The sequence below is a fragment of the Xiphophorus couchianus genome, chromosome 9, assembly GCF_001444195.1.
Source record: "Xiphophorus couchianus chromosome 9, X_couchianus-1.0, whole genome shotgun sequence".
Lineage (NCBI taxonomy): Eukaryota > Metazoa > Chordata > Actinopteri > Cyprinodontiformes > Poeciliidae > Xiphophorus > Xiphophorus couchianus.
In genome coordinates, this window is record NC_040236.1 from 30,958,933 (window position 1) to 30,982,349 (window position 23,417).

The 23,417-nt window shown below is 37.4% G+C and overlaps 1 protein-coding gene and 1 long non-coding RNA gene across 3 annotated transcripts in view; both read right to left on the reverse strand.

Annotated features, from left to right (window-relative positions):
* LOC114151058 (uncharacterized) overlaps positions 1–8,827 on the reverse strand; it is a 39,367-nt gene extending 30,540 nt beyond the window's left edge. Inside the window, exons 1-3 of the long non-coding RNA XR_003596875.1 lie at positions 8,793–8,827; positions 3,391–3,473; positions 1,539–1,670 (exon numbers count right to left, since the gene is read on the reverse strand). This is a non-coding gene — a long non-coding RNA (uncharacterized LOC114151058). The remainder of the gene's footprint in view (positions 1–1,538; positions 1,671–3,390; positions 3,474–8,792) is intronic.
* Positions 8,828–14,773: 5,946 nt separating this feature from the next.
* The window catches only part of LOC114151252 (ephrin type-B receptor 1-like), a 134,691-nt gene continuing 126,047 nt past the window's right edge, over positions 14,774–23,417 (reverse strand). For both annotated transcript variants that reach the window (XM_028028348.1, XM_028028349.1), the window contains one exon: positions 14,774–22,650. In XM_028028348.1, the coding sequence (XP_027884149.1) occupies positions 22,539–22,650 (112 nt within the window). In that variant the 3' untranslated portion in view covers positions 14,774–22,538. The remainder of the gene's footprint in view (positions 22,651–23,417) is intronic.

Sequence of the window (23,417 nt, forward strand, 5' to 3'; positions counted from 1 at the left end):
AAACTTTCGGGCGTGTCAAAGTTTCCAGGAGCACAAACACCTTTTAAATCCACACAGGTCACATATTACTGCACGAATCAATTGAATAGAAACTAAGGAAAAATTTCAGAATATTATGAATATATCAAAGGGAGATGTAAATATTGATACACTAATCAGGCTGAGTAGTGTTATGGATCTGCCCATTTTAACTTGGTCTGATTCATAATTTTTATTTCAAGGACTGTGACAAAAAGTTTGGGAGATTCTTTAAAAGGGATCATTCTTAATTCTACAAAATTAGAAAGTTTACATGTTATTCCCTTCATCAATGTTTTCATACCAAAACACTGCTGAAGTTTTAATATGCTAGATTATTTTTTTTTTAGCATTTGATGCTATTCTCAAGTAATATGCAGTCGGCTCACATGACCTCGAGATGACCTTGTTCTTGTTGTTTGCATGAGGACAAAATATTCTGATTACTCCTGTAAAGTCTGCAGCGACTCTGATTTGCATATTTACCAAACTAAATGCCAGTAGTATTGTGAACACCAGAGGAGAAATGTAGTAGCAAAACACGGAGCCATAACTGTGTTCACTTTCATTGTTCACAAGTATGAACAAAAAATTCACATTGCAGTTTTATTATTTTATGGAGTGAATAAATCACAACTTCTAGATGAAGAACAAATAGCTGTTTTCTGCATATTTCACAATTTTTCTTGTTTTCTTTCATATTTGATTTTCACCTTCGACCAGCTAAGGTGAAATAAAGCAAGTAGTCAGATATCTCAGTAAAGAAAACAGCTCAGAATGCTCTGGAGAGGAAAGGTCTTCTGATGTGTACAAGGAGACGGGACCCGATGAGGCCAGTTGATTGCTATTCTAACATGTGGCATCGTGCAGAGACAAGACAAGGCCAGTGCCAAGAAAATCTATAAACTGGCAAAGAGAAAGAGTGAAGCTGTGTGTGTGTGTGTGGGCGTGTGTGGGCGTGTGTGTGTGTGTGTGGGTGGGTGTGTGGGTGTGTGTGTGTGTCTGTGTGTGTGTGTGTGTGTGCTGAAATTCTGCAGAGATTCATTCTCTGGTCCTCCCAATCACAAAACACACACACACGCAAACGTCTTCACACACTCACAGATATGGTCACAAAGCCATCCTATTCTTTTCGAAGATGATTTAAAAAGAGATTAAACCAGAGAGGCTGATTTCTCTGCAGTCTCCCGTTGCCATGGTGACACGGAATTTTGTCACTTCCTCCCCTCCACCCCTCCCTCCATCTCATGGTCACATCATCAAATCAACACGTAGGTTTAGTCCCGAGCGCAAGGACAAGCTAACTCTATGCCTCTCACTTTCCCTGCAGGTTACGGCGACATGATGCGTTTAGTCGCAATGTTGCCATTTTTCAGTTTACTTAATTGTTAAACCGTGAAGTGAAGACAAAAACCAGAGTTTTGAATTGAAAAATAGAAGAAATTTGTTGGTTTGTTTTACATGATACAATTTACCATAAAAACAGTGGAATAACAACAAGGACCCTCCTGTTATCTCACCTTTCATCTTGTCCCCTTTTGCTGCTGTTGTTACATCTGGGCGAGGATAAGTTGGATGCAGAAAGAGGTGTGATCTTTTCTCATCTGCTGCCGACGATGTCCAAAAACATTAAGTGTCACATTATAAGACACCTGTGGATTGAAATGAAATGATCGTGTTTAAATTCATTATGTGAGACACACACGTGGCAGGAAATATTAGCGCCAAGAGGGCAGAAATTAAAGAATCTAGCAAGGAACTATGATAAAGCAGGAGGACAAATACTGAGGCAGGGGTGGGAAAAGACAATCAGAGGTGATGTGGAAAATCTGTGGCACAATGAAAGCAAATAAACTGAACGAGAGACAAATTAACACAAAGGGAGCTAAACTAAGACTCACAAAATTATAAAACGCGGGATAAAGATCAACTCAGATCTGAGAGAAATAAACGCAAATGCACAAAAAACAGAACACACAAATAAACCAACAAGCCAAACATAAAGGAATGAACTAATAGGGCAGTACGTATCAAATATAAACAAAGAAATTATCAAAATACAAACACAAATGAAGAATCATAACACAGTACAACAGAGAAATTTAAGTACTGATTGAAATGTTATATTATCAGTAAAGGTCGGATAAAAAACATCCTTATAAGAAAGCAAGTTAGTAATCCTAAAAATATTCACGATAAATTTCCCACTGCTTGTTTGGAAAGGTAGAGTATCAGACAGCTGGCCGATAGAACGGGACATTGTGAAGATAAAAGTGAAAAAGTGTGACCAAGTCTTCACATGTTTATGTTTAGCACAACTCCACATATTTGTTTTTTCTAGATTTGTTCCGATTAGTGAGCTAATTGGTCACTTTTCTTCTTCCATGCTACCCAGTTTAAAAAATATAATTTTATCATGTTGAAATTACAAAGAAGTAAAAGCATATCAAAACATCATGCTAATATTGGTAGTTTTTTTTTTCTTTACAGTTGATGAAGACCACCTTAAAGTCTCCATGACAAGTTAAACGTGGCTTGATCATGGCAAATTTGGAAAAGATCTTCCAGTGAATCTCACAACACACAGCACAGCTGAGTCTGTGAACAATTTGGAATCAACTCCAGCTGGTTAGTTAGATCTGCTGGGAGAGCAGCACTTTGTGGAGGATGTCTATGTATAAGACAAATGAACATAGCTTACTTAAGTCCCTTTTGCACTACACAGTTGGATCCCGGTCGACCCGGCTTCAAAACAGGGCTGATTGTTTTTACATTAGCACTTCCAGCCGGTACCACCCCACTCCCTGGAACCCCAAGAGCTGAGGTTCCAATCAGGCCGCCCAGACCGGCCGGTTTGTAGTTAGTTGTTTATTGGTTCATTGGCTGCGGGGGCGGGACAAAAACCAGATCTTTGGATCAGAGGAGCACTGGACTTTCTGGATGTCTTTCATTTCAATAAGCTGCATCAATAGATTCCCGTCATAATCTGTTCTTACCCTACACTGGGATTACAATCGCCTCGTCAGCAAAAGATTTTCATGGCAAATGTAAATAACATTTCTCCAATTGAACCGATCAGAAGTGGCTAGGCTGTGAACGAGGGGATTTCCGCATCTGCCGTCGCTCCAGCAGGGAAATCCCGCCTGCTGCAGCGGTAGTTCAGCTGGCCGCAAGTCTAGCTCAGAGACGACATTCAGATGAGATTTTTATTTTTTATTTTTTTAGTTAAATGTAAAGGTAAGGTAAATGTTTCCCTCGGCTTCCACGTTCATGAGCGCATACAGAAAAAGCAGGACGGAAGACTCAAGAAGAAAACTGTTCTGTGGACGCTGGGGAGATCACCTGGGTAGCTTTAGCAACTAGTCGATTTACCTGATGTATCCTGCTCAATGCAAAACGGGTCCTAGCACCAATAGGACCGGGTCGAACGGAGCCAGGCTGGGCCAGGCTGGACCCTGTAATGCAAAAAGGGCTCTGTTGCCTTGCAGCAAGAAGGTCCTGGGTTCGATTCCCGGCCGGGGTCTTTCTGCATGGAGTTTGCATGTTCTCCCTGTGCATGCGTGGGTTCTCTCCGGGTACTCCGGCTTCCTCCCATAGTCCAACAACATGACTGTCAGGTCAATTGGTTTCTCTAAATTCTCCCTAGGTGTGAGTGTGTGTGTGCATGGTTGTTTGTCCTGTATGTCTCTGTGTTGCCCTGCGACAGACTGGCGACCTGTCCAGGGTGTACCCCGCCTCTCGCCCGGAACGTAGCTGGAGATAGGCACCAGCAACCCTCCCGACCCCATTAGGGACAAGGGTGAACAGAAAATGGATGGATGGATGGATGGATGGATGGATGGATGTTGTGTTTGTTGCAGCAAACCTTGTAGGATTCTGCTATCTAAAGTTAAACCAGTGGGAAACTGAAAAAGCATAGCAGCAGTAGAACTAAAGGTACAGAAACTAATAACATTATAATGTTACAGTAACATGAATGTTACTGGAGATACTCCAGTAACATTATAAGTAATGTAATCCTCTGAAGCCTTTTCTTTGTTTTGTTGGTAAATGCAAATTATTGACTTTCAGATGTATTCCATAACAAAGCATACTGGACTAAATGACAGTAAGTCAATCCAGCATATAACTCACCTGAAGCTCAACAGCTGCTAGAAATGGGAAATAATCTCCTGTAAAATTAATACATTAATGAGTTCAACACTAGAAATGTATTTCTTTAAATTTGGAGTATAAAATTTCACACAAAGTAGAATTAGAAGAAACTAAGTTTAAAACCTGCTTTAAGGTTTTTATTCTAAAGTTACTTTCAATATGACAAACGAGCCTCATTTGAATATGATTGTAAATATTTGTCATACTGAAGCATCATCTTGCAATATTTCAAGTCTTCCTTGGGGTGATGGAAGTTTAAAAAGGAATGTTGATAGTATGAAAAGAAATATGGTATTCTACGTGAATAAGAACTAAAATTGTCCTTTAGCATTAGCAGTAACAAAATGTAAAACAACAAAAAGCTTTTTTTCATCTGAGAAAGCAGGTTCACTTATGCCTTTTTTATATTTTCATTTCAGAAATTCTAAGAGTTTTACAACCTTGAAAAAGCAGCACATCTTTTTTTATGATTTTCATTGTACAACCTGTAAAATTTAGCAAGGGCTTTCTTAGGACCTGGACTTCTTAAAAGCATAAAACACAGTTCTTCAGTGTTTCCTGAGCAAAAATAAATGTGTTTAAGATCTTTTCAGAGATCACATCAAACCTGAGATTAGGTTTTTATATTTATAACACGCCAGCCTTTGTTCGCACATTTTTAGGGGTACATGATGATCTTTCTGCTGCGGTCTACGTTCAAGCTTAGAGGATAATTATTAGGCAATTTGTTGTGTAAGAAAACAACCAATACATAGATTACCAAGTGACTAGTTTGTAAAATGTAAAAATAGCAAATCAGAGCCTGTATTTAATATTCCGTGGAGCTCAGTTGGATTTAACCTCTAAAGCATAAACGTCTGTGTAGGTAAAACTCCAGACTCGAAGTTACTGCCCTGCCTGTTTCTCATTACTTCCAGAGTTTAGAGAAACAAGCCAGATGAGGTAACTGGATCTCATACTTTATGAATGATGCCAGAAGTGCTGCCTCAGCCCATCATTTCAGGGGTTAATGGCTTTTAGTAGTGACAAGAAGAACTCTGTCCATGCGTGTCAGAGCGAGCACACAACCAGACACGGCAGTGTGACTTCATCAGGGCAGAGAGAGCAGGCGGCACAGGAGAGAGACAAGATACAGAGGTCAAAAAGAGAGATGGAGTGACATAAGGAGTCCTGTTTGGGGACATATGTCGCTAACAATGAGTCATCTTTACACACTGTCGCCATAAACAAATCCGATTTTTCTTTCCTGCCCCCAGCAACTCCTATAATTGACTCCTTTTGGACGCAGGTTCCATTTTGTGCCTTAGAAGATGAGACGGGATTCTTTCTTTGTATTTCTCCCTTGGTTTCTCTTTCACCCTGTGAAGTATCTGCAGGAAGTGATGAACTGTGCTTTTTAAAAAAAAAAAAGAATGGATGCTTATCTATTATTGAACAGCAGTCAGCAGGAGCTTTCGGATGCTAAAATAAATATGACAGCACTGGAGAGATTTGCAGAGATCCTGAACTAAGTCCTTTCAGGCTCATAGGTTTCTGAGCTCTCGATTTAACAGGGAGGCAAAACTTGTGTGCTGGAAACATGATAAATAACACGCTCCTTTTGTTGAACATTAGCATTTCAAATCAGGGGAATAAAACCTTTCATGTTTTTGGAGACACACTCTTGATGGATGGCTGAAAGGAAAATCACTGTAATCACTTCTGAGTTTTTAAATCATTTTTATGTCTTTTGGCTTCCCTAATAAATCATTTTTTAGACTCTGCATGTTTTTCTACCAGCTAAAGTCATAATAAAGGAAACAAGCTTCCGTTTCAGGGGGTTCATAGACTTGGACATGAAATCATGATTAATGTGGAATTGAACTTGCGTTCGGAAATACGACGCACTCTCTGGACAAGTTGTCATCTCAAAGCGAGTCAAGAGAATTATTATTAGGACAAGTTATTTACTTGCCAAGGAACCACGTTTTCTATTTTCTGTCGCAAATAAGGATGTTCATTAGAATCAATAAATCAAGATTTAAACCATTCAATAGGATAAAACTTTACTGTCCTCCAAGGTAGACATTTTCCTTCAGTTCTCCAACCATAAAATAAAACACAATATGAACAATTTGACCACATCCTGTAATGTTGCTTTCAGCAAGGTGTGTATTGTACTTTTTAACATTAATGTTATCTGTGTGAGAGTTTTTGCATTAGTTAAATGTGTTTAGCAGCTGTTTTTAGCCTCACATCTTCTTGGTGTTGCATGATTTGGAAACTAAAACCAGCCAGTAATGCTTTATATATATATATATAAATATATATATAAAGCATATATATATATATATATATATATATATATATATATATATATATATATATATATATATATATACTCAGACTGTTCCATTTGTGGTTTCTTCTAATAAATTAGTTCATGTTTTAGTGCCAGGTGTTGAGAAGACATCAGTAATAACCACAGAGAAGCAAAGCATTTTCCCCTGAAGAAATTTAGTTCTACAGTAAGATTAAACTGATGATATTTTTTAAAAGCAAAATTGTCAGGGTTACTTAAGTCACTTCCTACAAAGCTTCATAAGCACTTTAATATTCACTCACTTTTGCATGCAGGTGGATGTATTATTCTGAACTGTCATTAGTGTTGGCAATGCCAGTAACTTTATAAATGACTGCTGTGTATTTCCATACTGATTTCATAATCGGTAGATCTGAAGCATCAGCTTAGGACGTTTGGTATGCTAATGCAATGCTCAGCTTTTAAAGGCCTCAGTTAGCATGCTAAAAGCTAACGTGCAATTTGACAAGACTGAAAAGTTTTAGTTTTTCTCTACAATTGCTTGACTAACAGTGGCAGAGTGATGATGATTTGGTTTTGCAGTTAGTAAGCAGCCCACTCCTCTACATACCAACACAGCTTCATGCGAGGCCATCGGTCTAACGGAAAAAGTGTGGTCAGACAAGAGCTAGAGCTAATTTAAAACAAAAACCTGACCAAGATTTCTGCACTGCAATAAATTAATACTTCGTTATTGTTGTGAAAGCTGCTTCTACAAGCAATTAAATGTTGAAATTCACTTCTCAATTTTATGTTAAAATTAAATACCTTCTTTTTACTTCATTTTCTAACTGTACCTTCCATATATTTCTGGTCTCTCCAGCAAACACACCAGTTTCTCATTAACCAATTCCTTTTTATAAACATTCCCCAGCCTCACTTTGGAAGTCCTCCCTTAATTTTGTCTCATTGTTTTGAGATAAAAGCCAGATTCTAACATCTTTCTGTCTGGCATTGATTTGTAAGTTTGGTTGTGTTGTGACTGCTCTAAATGGCTTTTATCTCAATTTAGAGCAGTCTGTTTCAATCACATTCGTTAGGACACAGTTCATGGCAGTGGGTTTTTACAAACACACATAGAAAGGTTGTCGAAGTCAGAGAGCTAATCTGTGAGATGAAGAGACAAGAATGTTTGGATCCTTTAGCTTTAATCCTTATTGGAAACTGAAGTTTTTATTTAAGAAACTTACTATGTGGATATGCACTGACAGCTCAGAGAAATCTTTCTGCAGCTTAATACTTTTCTTACTTTAACTCGAGATAAGAATTTTTTTCAGATACACAAACATCACACTCCCCAACTGCTAATGAGCAAGTTGTCTTTTTTCTGTTCCTCACAAAACCTTGTGTTTTTCTCAGTCTTAGGGATTTTAATGTCTTGATCAGTTACTTTCACTTCAAATAATGATTGATATTTTATAGAAATAGATGAAATATTTCATGAGATAGTGTAACCGTGATACAAATTGTTGTATTTGCTCCAAAAGGCACTGAAGGAATGAAGATATTTTAGTTATTTTTCTGGGGGGGAAAGGAATGGACCTTACTAGAGGGGCCGCTTTTCATTGGCTGATGCCCATTCTACTTGGTCACGTGCGTGACCGTCTCACAAACACACCGTTAGCTTCCCGTTAGCTAAGTACAGCATAAAGGCAGAACTGATACAACTTCTACACCTTGAAGCCTGTCTGCTACACAGTCTTACGTTAGCTAAACAGATCAATATCCAATGTGTCTGTATCTGACATACACTAAAGATTTTATTTTAGCAGAAAAGGCTTTGGACTAAACTGTTACTCGTGTTAGCCACGTTAGCACCAAGTACAGCTAGTCAATCAACCGTCGCTGTGTTCAGGGAAGCGCTGATTAATAATCGAGAAATAAATATCAAGCCTGGAAACTTGATATCGTAACGGACTGAATGTTTTGTTTTTAACGTAATCTTTGCTCGTCTAGCGGGGCGCAGGCGGTTGCCACGGTAACAGGTGTGCTAAAACTACAAAGAGAGAGAGAGAGTAAAAAGGTAGGAGTGGTTTTGAGTTGATCACCTGTTCGGGTTATTTTACCTTTGTTTACCTTTGCTGTGGCGCATTACAGCCGCTGTAGTTTCTAAACGTTGGACTAATTACCTCGTTCGTTTGTGAGTTTGCGTCATTCACAACAAACATCAAATAGAACAAATATATTTAATAAAATTTTAACAAACAAATGGCTTCTACCGCGGTAATTATGTGAAATTAAATTAATTATATCCCAACTTCAGAAGATTTACCTTTACCTTTACAGAGCTCTTTGGTTCCTCCTATCAGTCTGTAGCTTCTCATATTGACGTCATCAAACCAAATTTCAGATCTACCATAACTGACTGACACCTGCTGGCCTCAGGTTTGCAACCAGCTTGTGACTGAGAAACCAGTAACCTCCTCCCAGATGATGACGTGAACTTGTTAGTTTCTCTGTCCATTGTAGTAGCTGATATATTGTGAAAATCCGGTAGAAATGATGCACTAATCGAGTTGTTTACATAGAAATAAGCTTTGTTTGTGAGACTTGCGGTCACGTGGGTCGGTTGTGGGCGGAACTTTGTAAGGTCCATGGTTTAACAAAGTGAAAATATGCAAAAATATAAATGGCAGCAGTGAAAAACAAAATTCAAGACTGTGCAGTTAAAAATATCACTTTACCATTTTGTAGTCTTGGTTTTAACACCCAAACAATTTCAGGTGAGAAAAGGGAGCATGTCGCCGGAGAACATTTCATTACAACTAAGTGTCACCTCACACTGAGATAAATGGTATTTTATACCCACAATTTTTTTTAAAATGTCAAGATGGCAGTCCTGGTTGTCTACATGTGTTTTTAGAAGAAATGTTGCTTTTGGGTTACAGGTTTAGGGTAAGGTGTGTAATGGTAATGGTTAGACTGTAGGAATGAATTAATAATGAACAGAAGTCAACGCAAAGTCCTTGTGAAGATAGAAAGAGATACTGTGTGTGTAGCGTAGCATAGGTGTGCTAGTTGTAAGGATGTTTCAATAATGAGGAGAGTAATAACCTCGCTGCACTTGGCGCCCATGGGGTCTATGGGCCCTGTGAGTCATGTCCTCTTGGCCCCCAGGTGTCCCAGCAGGCAGACGTAGCAGGTCGGCAGTGAAACCAGGACAGAGACAGAGTTTAAAACCTGCAGCCATGTTCCCCAGAGCAGGTGAACACTGGCAGCCAGGTGGCTGCAAAGCCTTCTGCAGCAGAACAATCAGCATCAAGGAGGAGGAAACTTCCTGAGGGCCTGAAACCTGTCAGCCAGGCACCGGCTCACCACAGCCACCAGGAACAGTCAGGCAAGAGTCTAGACGTACAGATACCGAGATAGATATGGACATATTTATTCTGTGCTGACTAGATCCAACTGTGGTAAAGAACCGGGACTCAAGTGACACCTGGAGCGCTAATCGCTAACGTGGCAAAAGGCTCAGAGTGACAGAAAGATCTGAGATGACAGAGAGAAGAGAAAGACAGAATTTGTGCCACAGGAGGTGATGGCAAGGTGACGATCAGAAGGTGACAGAGATCATCTCATAAAGACAAGATGTCTGACCGTCGGAGCTCCAACCAGGAACCGGATCCGTCTCCAGTGACCCACAGGCTGCCAGCCACAGAATCCCAATACAAACACCTTCAATGAACAGCTAACAATACATGAATCATCTCTAATGTGAGTGCGATGCGTAAAAAAACACGTATGTTTATGTGTGCATTGTGTAGAAAACCTCTTGAAAAAACTGTCACATTTCTGTTTCTGCTGTCAGTAAACCCATTATTCAAGTGTCAAACACATTCTGTACTAACTTTAGCTTCTCACTTTTTATTTGATTTCTTCCATCAAGCATCAGTTCATAGCAAGAATCAAACATTTTTAATTTGCAACAACCATTTTTATTCTAAAATACTACATATACAGTTTTTAAAATGCAAATGTATATCTTGCAGTTTAATTATATTAATAACTACTGTACATTTTGCAGGGTGTCATTATTTGTGACTTTAAGGTAATATAATAGTCTAACCTTGCTGAACTCAAACCTTTAGTGCTGTAAATTATCCCTCTGAGGCAAAGAGTTTGACCTTTAATTATTGCACTCCCTCAATTTGATTTCCAATGACGCGACGTGTTAGACACACTTACAGAACCTTGATGGTTTTAAAGCAAGGATCAAGTTTTCTTCCGTACAATCAAGTGGGCTGTCTTATAAAGCGCCTTCAACCCTTTTGCTTTCCTCAATCTCCAACTAACAGAGATTATTTAATCGCTCTTTTAGTGACATTTTAATTGTGTGGGCCTTTAATGTACAAACAGAAATCCTCCGTGGAGAAAGCACAAAAAAAAACGTTTAAAAGAGAGAAGAGGGAAAAACAACAAAGCAGTAGATTTAAGTTCAAACGGACATTTGGCCACAGCAGGAAAAAACACCTTCCTTAAAAAAGGATTTTTATGGTTTTCCTGCCTATTTGAAGTTTAAAACTAAACAGTGACATGTTGCTTAAATCACTCTTGACCTCACTATGTCGCAGCAGCATAGTTAAAGCACCCGTCGGCTGATTTACAAGAGTTCAGCAGGAGCAACTCAGGATCTCTTTACTAGAAATGTGGATATTAATGTTGGAGAAATTCAGTCGATCAAAAACATTTTTGACCAACATTTTACAGCATTAAGACCTGAACTGGCTCTACTTGCTCAAAGGTTTGATAAAAAGAATCAAAGGAAACTTTAATGCTCAGCTTAATCCAAATTAACGTCCTCCCCTGCCGAATAAAATAAACACATTTTCTCAACGTTTAAGTCACACAAAGCAAAGAACAAGATGATAATGCCGATGCATCATGCATCTTTTTTTCTATTTTCCCATTAACTTCCATCTATTCCCCCATATTTAAACTTCTCCTTTACCTTCCTCTTCCCGTCATGTTTTCTGCGTCCCATTGTTTATTTTCTACCCTGAAGCCTCTCAGGACTATATTTAGCTGGCGATTCTTCTGGAGGGATCAGCGCCCGTGTTGCTTTCAGAGGATGCCCTCTGTGTTTGCAGGAAGCCGCTCGGTCTAATCTCATTTTTTACGGTGCGAGTCTCCTGTTGGAATATCTTTAAAGTTTACACATGAAGAAAGCAAAGTTGCACAACAATACAAAGCAGAGGGTGAACTGGAGACACTTTGAAAGAGATTAGCAAAAACAAATTAGTGTTTTTTAAAAGGTTCTCTCTATTTATATAGTTAGTTTTTGCATTGTCCAACTTTAACAAACTGATATTTTTGACAATGTACACGAGGAAATGATACAAATCTTCTCTCTTTGCAGATATTCACATTTAATTACCTCATTCTTGAAGGGCTTCTGCATTGTTCCTCCTTTTAGCCTAACATTCTTGTTTTTGGGTGTATGATGGAGTCAAAGAATGCTTCAGCTCTTCTATGTAAGCTGCCTGTGAGCTAAAACCCACTGGAGGGGGTAAAACACTCCAGAATATTCCAGCAGGCAGATCTCTGTAAGCTTTACCCAATTTCCTCCTGCAGTTTTTGTCAGTACTCTGTTTTTTATTAATTTTATTCACCACTGATTTTGTGTCTAAGCCTCTAAGGGCCAGCAGAGTTTGCAGCCACACCTCTTTGTAAGTACTGTATACTTACACTGATCTCTGGAGCCTACCTTGATGTTTTGAAGATGATTGGTCAGCAATGCTGGTAGAGACTTCCCTCGTGTGCTGGATTATTGATTAACCGACTGGCAGAACTCTGTGTGGTCAGCAGTAACTGGACATCACAGGACACTTTCTTCATGCTCTGAACAGAAAAGTCCTGCTGAGCAAAGAGTTAAAACCTTCAGAACTGTACTGGAATGAACTGTAACAGTTAATGTGACAAGTTGATTGCTGGAGTGAAGAACTTTTCTCTCGTGAATTGAGGAGGATCTTTGACTAGTTTGCACAAACTATATTCCCAGATGCGTTTTGGTTGATTTTTGGTCTGCTTTTGTGAACTGGGTTTACATTTGATTGGAAATTAATTTTAATTTTAAGGTAAGCTCATGTCATGGACAATCTAGTCTCTCACAAACCACATTTCATCGTAATCAAATTCCATTTTCTATCACTTAGCTGCAGTTAATAGGTTTATGTCAGTTAAACTCCTCGTGGGTATTCATGGCAGCCATTAGCAATTTGCGATCGTTCCTGTGCTGTTAATCAGTTTCATGTGAACTGATGAAGCCCTCACTGCTCTGAATATTACATTTCAGCAGACTCCACAGGCTGCCAGGTAATTGGTTTCCTTTATTGGCAAATTTAGGTTTTAAATGTGATTCATATCCTTCACCCTGTGGGCTTTTTTTTTTATTTTTTAAGTTTGTGCGATTATTTTTTTTTTTTTTTAGCTCAGTGATATTATTAAATGCCTCTTATTCTCTGACCTGATCCGAATGTACAAATTAAAGTCAAAACCTTTTTTTAAACTTACTCTCCCTCCCATAAATGATTAATTTACTCTGCTGTATAAAAGAGGAAGTCATTAAGAAGTTTTATTACCTTTCTCATTACTTTCCAGAACGCAGCTGTCATCTCTAGTCTACTGAGAAATATAATGTACACCAGATAATGTGAAATCTAAGGTATAATGCTGCCTGAGTACTGAACACTGAATGAGAAGAGATATCTGGGTCCTCATGTAAAGATATCCACATGTGATGTTCTCTTTGTTTCCTTCATTCTCCTTTTGTTCTCACACAAACCACAAAAGTAATTCCAGGCTCATTTTTTTTTCTCACTGAGGAAAACCCACTAATCTAAATGCAATGGCAGAAAAGCAGAGGCAAGGGAATTAAGGTGAAAACAATTCAATGTCATCAAACTGAAATATGCTTGACTACTTTCTTCAAAAGTTCAAAATTTGCATACACACATATTAGTCTGGCATGGCTTTCAACAATTTTAGAAAACCCAAATGATTCACAACATGAATCAGAGCAGCACCTTTAGTGCAAGTATAAGCAGCATGGGAATGTCCATCCAGCATCCTGTTCAGGAAGTAGACAGGCCCAATATTTCAAAGATGAAGGTTTTGGTGCAAAATGTGCATCAACTGCAGAACAAAGGCAAAACCACCTTACAATAATGCTGACTGAATCTGATTTAGTGTCGTTATCTACAGTAAAATGATTCATCCAATTACACAGGATGAAAGCAGAAATATCTGAGCTCTAAAAGTGCAAAATTTGCTAGAAAAATTAATTCTGAGTTTTAACTTGTATAGTGTCATGAAATGTATGACAGCATTTTAGTGCCACTGGACAGAAGTTGAAAACTTTCAACAATTTAAACCCAGAAATATCTTCCTTTTTCTAGAACATTTTTTAATCTCAACATTTCGGACTTTTTTGGTGGAAATTTACTCTATTTTTCTATCCATCGCTAATGGCTCTAATCGGCTGTCGCAGAAATGTCACGCAGAGAAGAAGAAGTCATTCCAAAAGCAAAATATACAATGCCATAGTACAGTTTGCAAATGCACACAGGGTAACAAAACTGACAAAACTAAAAGAAAATGCTTGACTGTAATAAATTTGAAAAAAAAAGTGTGAATGACACCATCCCAACTGTGACATAGGGTCTTAGCGGCATAATTGTTTAGATGCCGTTCAATGCCACAAAAGAAATTTTTGGCAATACTTAAAAAACATGATGCTCTCATATCCATCCAATCTGACCAAGTTGAAGCTATTTTGTCAAAAAGAATCGGTAAAATTAATTATGTAAAAATAATACCCCCAAAAGAAACTGTAGGAAAATACTGAACTGTAGAGGCTGAAAGCATGCTACTCTACAGATTTTTAGATTTAACGAAATGTGAAAATTATGAAATAATTTCCTCCCCACTGTCATGTAAAGGCTAATTATTGAGGCCTATTGTTGATACATGATAAATGTGTTTCAAATACCATTGGAAAGCTAAAAATCTGTTGTCATCTGAAGCAACTAAAAAGAAACTTTAAAAATTTTACTACAGGATGCAGATGAATCAGAAGCTGACATCAGGGTGACTGTGTCTACTTTGTGAAAAATTAATGCAAAAAGCATCGTGCTTTTCTGAATAATGAATAGGGTTAAGATTAATTCAAAAGTGAATTAAGTTACTAACATCTGGAAACCTTTATTGACGTTTCTTACCTTAATCTGATCCTCAGCAGTTTGTATGTTAGTGAACCCAAAACAGTTCAGTTTGTCCTCTTTATTGACAATCAGTTCATTGTAAATGTAAGAGTCAAAAAGTCCACAGCTACAAACGCACAATGTACAAACATGTTACTGTACACCGAACAACAGCACACCCACACGGTATATTACAGCCACACGGACACAAAAATGCACGTGTGCGCATACTCCCATTATATTACAGAGTTATAATACATTAGATTGTGACGCTCAATAGACGAGCCGTCAACAAGTAGAACAGTAACTGTAGGTAAACATAGAAAGGCAAATTACAATTACTTATTAACCATTGTTTTTTTTTTTAAGAAATTGTACTTTACAGACATAAGAAGTATGGCAAGCAAGTAGAACAAAAATACATCAGCATGAGAAAATTTAGAAATAGAACACAAATTGAAATGTGTATAAGAAGACAGTTTGAATTTAACTTAAATTTACAAAACAGCAAAGTAATTCAATATTTTGTCAAATTTATTATTGTGTTCACAGTTTAGAAAACATTGTTCATAACAATATTTATTATTACAGTTTTAGAATATTTTAGTGTGATTAATGCTCTACAGTCGTGCTGTGTCTTTGTGAAGCTGTACTAAAACTTAGAGGTTATTATTTTTATCATATTGAGATTGTGCCATGAAGTACTAATTAGTTATAATCTTTTATATTTATTGGATGAATAGGCATGCTGGCATTTTAATTTGTTTTAAGCAAAAGAAAACAGTAAAAGAACGTGTTAAAACCTCACGAGGACAAAATAGGAATTACTGACCTTCTTGAGAGATGTATAAATCAAATTTAATTTTCTTTTCTCAAGTTCTGTAAAAAGACCCTACGGTCAAAACTCAGAGAAAAAAAACAAACTTTCTTTTGATGAAGATAAAGTCTTAAAATCTGTAAAATTAACATTTTTGTTTGTGCTGTGCATGAGTAAGTTTACTCTGAATTTAGACAGGAAATACACACGGAGGAAAAGCAGGTTGGGATTTTTTTCAGTTTTGACATAAACACTTAAAATCAAAACCAAAACTGAAATACTGCAGGGGTTTCTGATAACACAAAACAAAACAACAAAAAAAAGATATGTGCCAGTGTACCTCAGGAGATACGTGTTCAAAATGGTTTTTTTTTTCTTTTAGAGAAGTTTTTTCTTTTTAGAAGACTCCATCTAAAATAGAATGACTTCTTTTCCTCCCAACTGTTCAAAGCAGGCTGTGGGCATGTGGACTGGAAGCAGAGTAAGCTATTCAGAGACTGTGGGCATTAGGAGAAGAAGGTGGATGGGAAAGCACAGACAAAAAGACAAAAAAAAGAGAGTAATCTCTCCACACCCAGCCTCATTTTTATTCAAACAACTTGGGCTTTGACACTCTCTTCTCCTTCCCTCCCACATCTTTCAATCTCTCCTCATCCTTGTCTCTTCTATTCCTTTTTTCCATTTTTTTCTTCACATTGTATCTAACCTTCTTTCAGTTCTAGTCTCACTTAAGTAGCTAAAACAACAGCCAGAACAATCTAATAAGCCAAGTACTTCAAATAAAAAGTTAAATCCATCCATAAGTATTTAGAGCAGGCTGTTGTTTTGTAGCTTTTTCTATCTTTGGGTATGAGCTGTTGTTCCTTTTGGGGTTTTATCTAAAATATCTGCAGCAAATGTCAGGTTTAGCTGTCAGTCCATCTGAATCATACAGGGAGGGCTTTTTGTCTACAGCTGCCATTCAGGAAGGAACTGAGAGACTTTTTTCCTCACGGTCTCCGCTGACAGTAATCCCAGCATACAAGGATGAATTGTGGTTGCATAAAATGTTGACATTTTACAAAGGAAAGGAGTTGTGGTCCTGCAAAAGATATCCATAGTAACTGCTTAGTTCCTGCCCATACTTACAGAGTAGCAAGTTCAGCAAAAGCTCCATAGTCGCAGAGCTGTTACATAATTACATCCTATATCACAAGCAGAGAATCTCATCTTTTGCTTTCATCTTAAAACAATAGATGTGCTCTAAATTCACGTCTCTGCACATTTTTATGAGACATTTCTCATTTTTTTCTCCCCCTACAAACACAAACACACACGAGTGGTGTGATTTACTTTCCTGCCAATGCTTCAGCGTTATTCCAGGTGGCAGTAACACGCCACAAAGCACAGCAATGAAACGGCAAAGGGAGGGAGCACTGCTGGGAAATTAAAGCATCCAATTTGCCTGCGCATACTCAAAGCAGTCACTATGCAAATCGTTTATTACTCCACTATTATACTCAGAAGTAGTTCATCATGCAAACTCTACGTTTACCAAGAGTAGCGTCCACAACGTATCGGCCACCGAGTTTACCGTCTCAAAACGTTGCTCGTGTGTTTTGTCTTTAATATTCTCCTCCAGCTGATCTCATATGCAAAGTGTGTCATGCAGCAGCAGTTGAGTCAAACATACAGCTTTGTAATACTGAACTGAAGTGATGCAGCAGATGGTTTTTTACAAGGAGCCATCTGGGAAGTCGGTGCTTGAAAGTATTTGGAAATCGGTTTACAATTTTAAAAAATACTTGCCAAGTGACGGAATGAAACAACTGTCTTTTGATTCTATTAGGAGAAAAGTTCAACTTATCTAATTAGCAAAGAAGTGAGCAGAATTATGAATAAGAAATCTTTCTTAACAAGACAATGACTTCAAACAAAGTTTTGACAAACTGTTTAGAAATTATTCTGTTCTATTAGTAGAGGGTTTGAGACTCTTTCATGAGCTACGTAGCAACTTTGTCAACATGTTAAGCCCATCTTGTGCCTCCTGTTTGTTCCTTTAAAAAAATGCAAAAATCCAGCATATTTTTCTGGTACTATTATGGAGTTTTGGTAAGTCATTACTGTTTCTACTCTTCTCAAAGAGAAACAGGCGCTCCCACAAGCCTATAAGGGTTAAAACCACATAACACAACAAAATAAAAAACACCAAAAAAAATAAAGACAGCCAAATATAAAAAATAAAAAAAATGTCTTCAGAATCACTTATGTCAGTTTAGGACTTAAGTCCTTGAAAAACAGATGAATGAACAGAAGGAAGTTCATTTGCATTTCTAAACATATTCACATTTAATTCCTTATTGTCTCCTATACTGTTCAACACAAGTCTATTATTCCATTGAGTTTTATGGATACCGGTAGATGCTTTTCCTTCTGTCTGTCTGAAGCAGAAATGGGTTGTAAACAGTGTGAAGTCGGCTGTCAGTGGTTGTTCACTTCAAGACATTTCTGAATCACTTTAGGTCCTTTCTTTTTACAGTAAAAAGCCTAAACCAGTCAAAGTGACTACATCAGTTTATTGCTACTTATATTTAGAAAGCTCCATTTTTGATTTGTAATACCAACAACCTGCCTGAAGGTGCAAATACAGCTCCAAATCCCTTTGCTTTGGACTCAGACTGACAGGTTTGAAGGATGAATCCAAGCAAAAGTTCAAACCTTTGCAGGTCAAAAACAAAATTAAGTTTTAAACATTGAGCTCTGATGGTGAATTTATTTACTGCTTAAGAATACTGCAGTATGTATAGAGGTTAAGAGAGCAAAAGAAAAACTAAACTAAGACTTAAGTCCTCAACAGTCCAAGACAAAGAAAATAGCACCTTTGTATGACGAATGTAAAGTTATAATTTTGAATTTTGTTTAAAAACAAATTTCAAAGATTTTGTTGACTTGTCTTTGCAGTTGTCATTCAGCTCAATGCATGCTGGGATTTTAGGTAAGTATTTACTTATTAGTCACTCTAATAAACACTCTATGCATTTGGTTGGATCTGACCTTGTAAATATCAAATGTGTTGATGCATAAACTGGGCTGTTCTTGAAATTTCTTCATTGCTCTATGAGAAAAATCGACACTATCAAATGATTTGCAGCACATTCATTTTTAGACATTTTTTTTAAATAGGACAAAATTAACCTCACAATATTTCCTTTCAGTGGAAATATGGAAAAACTTCTCAAATGTGTATTTCAGCCTTGAGTAGACACAGCAGGTGCCAGTTATAATTACAGTGTTTCAGCTCTGTGTGCTTTAAGTCTTGTTTACATACAAACATCCAAACTAATCTCTGATTTTCACTGACATCAGTGTCTGGATTTATCTTTTAAGAACGATTCAGGAACAAGACAGCTCTGCAGTAAATGATCCGTCTCTCTGTTGTGAACATTTTCTGATTTATTTAGATCAACTCATGCCTGCTCTACTCGAATGACGCCTTGATGAAGTGACTGACAGGAAATCTTACATTACTAATACAAAATAAAAGACACCGAGATCAATGAAAATGATTGATTTACATTTAATATATGTTAAAGAAATTGTTAGGTATGACAGTAACTTTAATCTAAATGCCAGACTTTTTCCAACTTAACTTCTTAAAATGAAGGTTGGATTTCCTAACATTTCTCAGAGTGATATTTTTAGCTGCTGCATTCAAAATCTGAATTTATCTTTACTTTATTCATTTGTAACTTGGAGGGCACTAAATCGTCACAGTCAAACTCAACACATGAACTTATATTAGTTCACATTGACATGCTAACCAGCCAAATTTCCTGTAAAGCACATATCTAAAAGGGAGATAAAAATAACATAAGAAGTGGTTTCAAAGTGCCTAGAAATGCGTGTTATATGATGCCCATTTTCACAGCTTTCATTTCTTGTGCTTGACATTTTTAGGCAGCATTCAGTATGAGCTTTTAGGAACACGACTTGTCTCATTCTTTATTAAACCCCCTAGCTATCGCTGAGCCTGTTTTTCCAGAGGCATCTATTTACAACAAATTATTCCTCTGAACCGCTGACGTGCTCCCAGTTGATCTCAATACTTCCTGATAAAATGTTCAATAAGCTGCCGTTGCCAGGCAACAAACGCAATTGCGGTTGCGCCGTGAGGACAGAGTTTGAGTGAGAAGAAAAAAGTGGAAACTGAACATTTTTGGAGGTTCTGACATTCCAATGTCACAATGTTCAGAAACAAAGAGACCGAAGCAACAGGGAGCAGTGCTGAGAGACAAACACAGGCAGAGTTTGTACTAGTGAAAGCAAACAGTGTCACTTCCTGTCGTTGTGAATCGGGGCTCTCAGCTGATGACGAATAAAATTCTAACACCCAAACAGAGCAACTGAAGGGTAATCCTTGAGATGCCGGAGGTTTGGGTTGGAGACTGCAGTTGTTTCACAGCTGGTAATCCGCTCCGTGCTGAGATAAAAGCACTTCTTCTCCACAATAAGATCAGGCCTCGTTCACAAGAGAATCAAACATTTCATCAACGACTGAAACGGGACAAACAATCAGCAAATGTACCTGCTGGCGCAAAGAATTCCTGCATAATCTTCACTGTAACAAATCAATTTTGAGGGTGTTAAAAAGGTTGCTGTCCGCAGGTGAGAACACAAATAGGTCGCTTGACCCTATTTGATCTACAAACTACTCCAACAGTTTTAATCAGAGGCATCAATGTGGAACAAACTCTGGTAACAAAGACATGTCCAACAGCAGGAAGTGTAGCCAGACTGCCTGCTGCAGGACGAAGAATGCCATCTGGATGCCAGCCATACACTTTAGACAGAACTGAGATTTGTCATGGACAGAAGATGAACGCCGGATTTCTAGTTGGTTCATGCACTGTATTAACACTTGACTGGGTTTCAGATTTAGGATCTGCAGCCAAAACACACAGACATGGGAACACAATACCTCCTCTGAGATATTGTGGACGGCTGTTATTGTCTCACTTCACACAGTCGGTCTCTTAAGCTGCTTTCTTACGCCACACCTCAGCATATAGCAGGTAATTGATTTACTTTGTAGGTGGGAAATCAATGCTTGAGCTTATGCAGGCGCATACCAATGAATTAGAATATTATAAAAAATCGATGCATGTTAATGTCTTAATTCAAAAAGTGATAAATCATGTATTAACTATTCATTTCATGCAGTGATACGTTTCCAGCATCTTCAGTTAATTTGAATAATTATGACCAATAACTGTATTATTCCAATATTCAGTTTCTCTGAAAATGTAAATATTCTGTAAGATCAGGGGGAAAAAAGATTTTTCATTCAGAAATACAATGATTTGGCCATGAAATTTATATAAATTCATGAATATCGTATGAAAGTCACCTCTTCCATGATGGTAAGCATGAAAAGGTCCTGTTGTATCCCAGTGTAAAAATGGAAAGTTGACTGGAAGAAAAAAAATGCTAAAAACAAATTTACAAGCAACAAGCTTGAGCCCCTAAAAGAATGTGAAGATTTACAGCATGGTGTCGAATTTTCAGATAAAAGTGATTTTTGTATTTAATTAGTAGTTTGGGTAACAACGTTTTTTTGGAGAGGCACAAAATGTGTGTTTATCCTGGTGCAGTCAGTGATGATTTGGAAGCCATGTTGCCGGCTGGTGTTGGTCCAGGATTTTATTAAGTCAGCACAACATCAAGCAGGAAACATCATGTTTACCTCTGCTGACGAGCTTTCCGGAGCTGCTATTTTTCCAACTTACATTAATACCCGCTCATTCTGCCCCAACATGCTTTAGTCTTCACTGTGCTACATTCACCACATTTCATCAGGACAGCATTTCTGTTCTGAAAGTCAGTTTATATAGGTTTTGCATGATATTGTAATTTTCTGAGAAACTATGCTTAGGCTTCATTAGCTGTTGGCCACAATCATTAAAATTTACATAACAAAATATCTGATTACTTGTTTGTTTAATGCAAGTATATCATATGTTCAGGTCATTCTTAAAATTGATCAACTAAAAACTTTTCCATAATAAACTGAGATGTGTCTTTATACATGTTGTCATCCAGGCGTACCGTCACATTTGCCTTCCCTCTCGGGACATCAAAAACATCCATTAAAAGTGTGAATTATGTATTTTATGTGGGCCATCTGTCCGAGCACTGGGAAATGTTTGTTATGTCCAGTCAACAGCACTTTAGAGTTTACACTAGTGATGAATAAAATGGAAAGTAAATCACTAAAAGATCACAAATACTCCAATAACATTGCAAAACAACAAAGGCTTACGTAAATGAACAACGAGGGAAGAAATTCCCAAATAACGATATTTACTAACTCTTCAATGTGAAGATAGATTCAAAAAGGTCCCATTTAAACAGTCTAGATTCAAATGGTTGTAGTCTTCACAAACACAATGAAATAAATACTCACAACACAACATGCTGGAAACAAGAAGGCCTGCTGTCGCTCTTGCATCCAGAAACATTTTCTGACAGGCTTTTGGTCCAGTTTGTCCATTCACACAAAAGTCTCCTCAGCTAGTTTCTTTTTACAGTACAGTCTTAGTTTGATTCATCCTCAAATAAAAAAAAACACCCTGTCTTCCTTAAACGATTGAGTTTGATGAAAATGGCCTGTGGAGCGAAGGGGTTGAAGTCAAAATTATCCTTCAAGCAGAACTTGGGGTTTTTCTTCTTTCCTTTCAGGAGATAACCTTCAGGTCAGAGAGTCGTTTTCTTTTTCCACAGTGTTGCTCATTGCTGTTTTCAGTCTGTTCAACAAATAAAACCTGTACAGAGATTTTCAGAGGGGGGGTATTCCAACTTCAGAGACTAAATACCATAAGAAACATCTCCACTGATTGCAAGATCATTAATGGAGTCTTTAAAATGGGTTTTTAATGACTGTGAAGGAAAATAACAGATCTTCAGAACAAGTAAAGTCTGTTCACTCACAGACTCAACAACGGTCAAATATATCAAAGTGTTTCTTCACCCATAGCTACACAGATTCAGTGGGGGACTGGTCATCAGTGTGGTGCCTCATCGACTGAACGCTGGTCAGTATTTTTCTCTGGTGTCCTGCAAGAGACACTCCAATCCTCTCCAGATCCCTGTGAAAACAAAGAAACAAATATAATAAACCACAGATACTGGTATGATATAACTCCTGCTGGTACTGGAGGGGAAAATACCAGCACACTGATGGCAGGCTTTGCTAAAGTAAACATTTAAACTAATGTTTACTTAGTTTAAACATTAGTTTAAACCTGTAAAGAGCTTCACTATATACCACAAATATATTATCATTATATTGTATTGTCAGAATCTAAATTCCTTTTACTGTCATTGTGCATGAAAGAAAGCACAGAGACGTGTAAAAAAAAATAGCAACTCTCGAAGGCAAGTCAAATAATTGAATAAAATAGTAACAAATATGTAAGTCTGAATAAATGTAAAAATATAGTAGAAACACCAAGACAACTGGGATGTAAAGGAAAAAAAAACATAAATAAATGATGATCAGGTTTCAGATGAATTAACACTCAAAGCCATAGCAGCTTTTGGTTAAAAGTTGTGTTTTAGTCCGTTTGTTCTGTTCATACTGCACAGGATAGTTTGAACTAAATAATATGGATGGGTGGGTTGATCCAAAATATTGATCATATTAATACTGAATCAATATAAGTATTGATTAATGATTAGTTTCAGGTTCCCTCTTGAAATTTTTGTTTAGTTTTGTAGTTGTTTTTTTAACTCCACCTCAAAAAAGGATTTTGTTTTGATTTGCTCTCAAATGATTTATTTAGGAAAAATGTAACAGCAATATCATCAAATTTCAATATTGGTCCAAATTTTCATATTGGTACACCCCCTAATA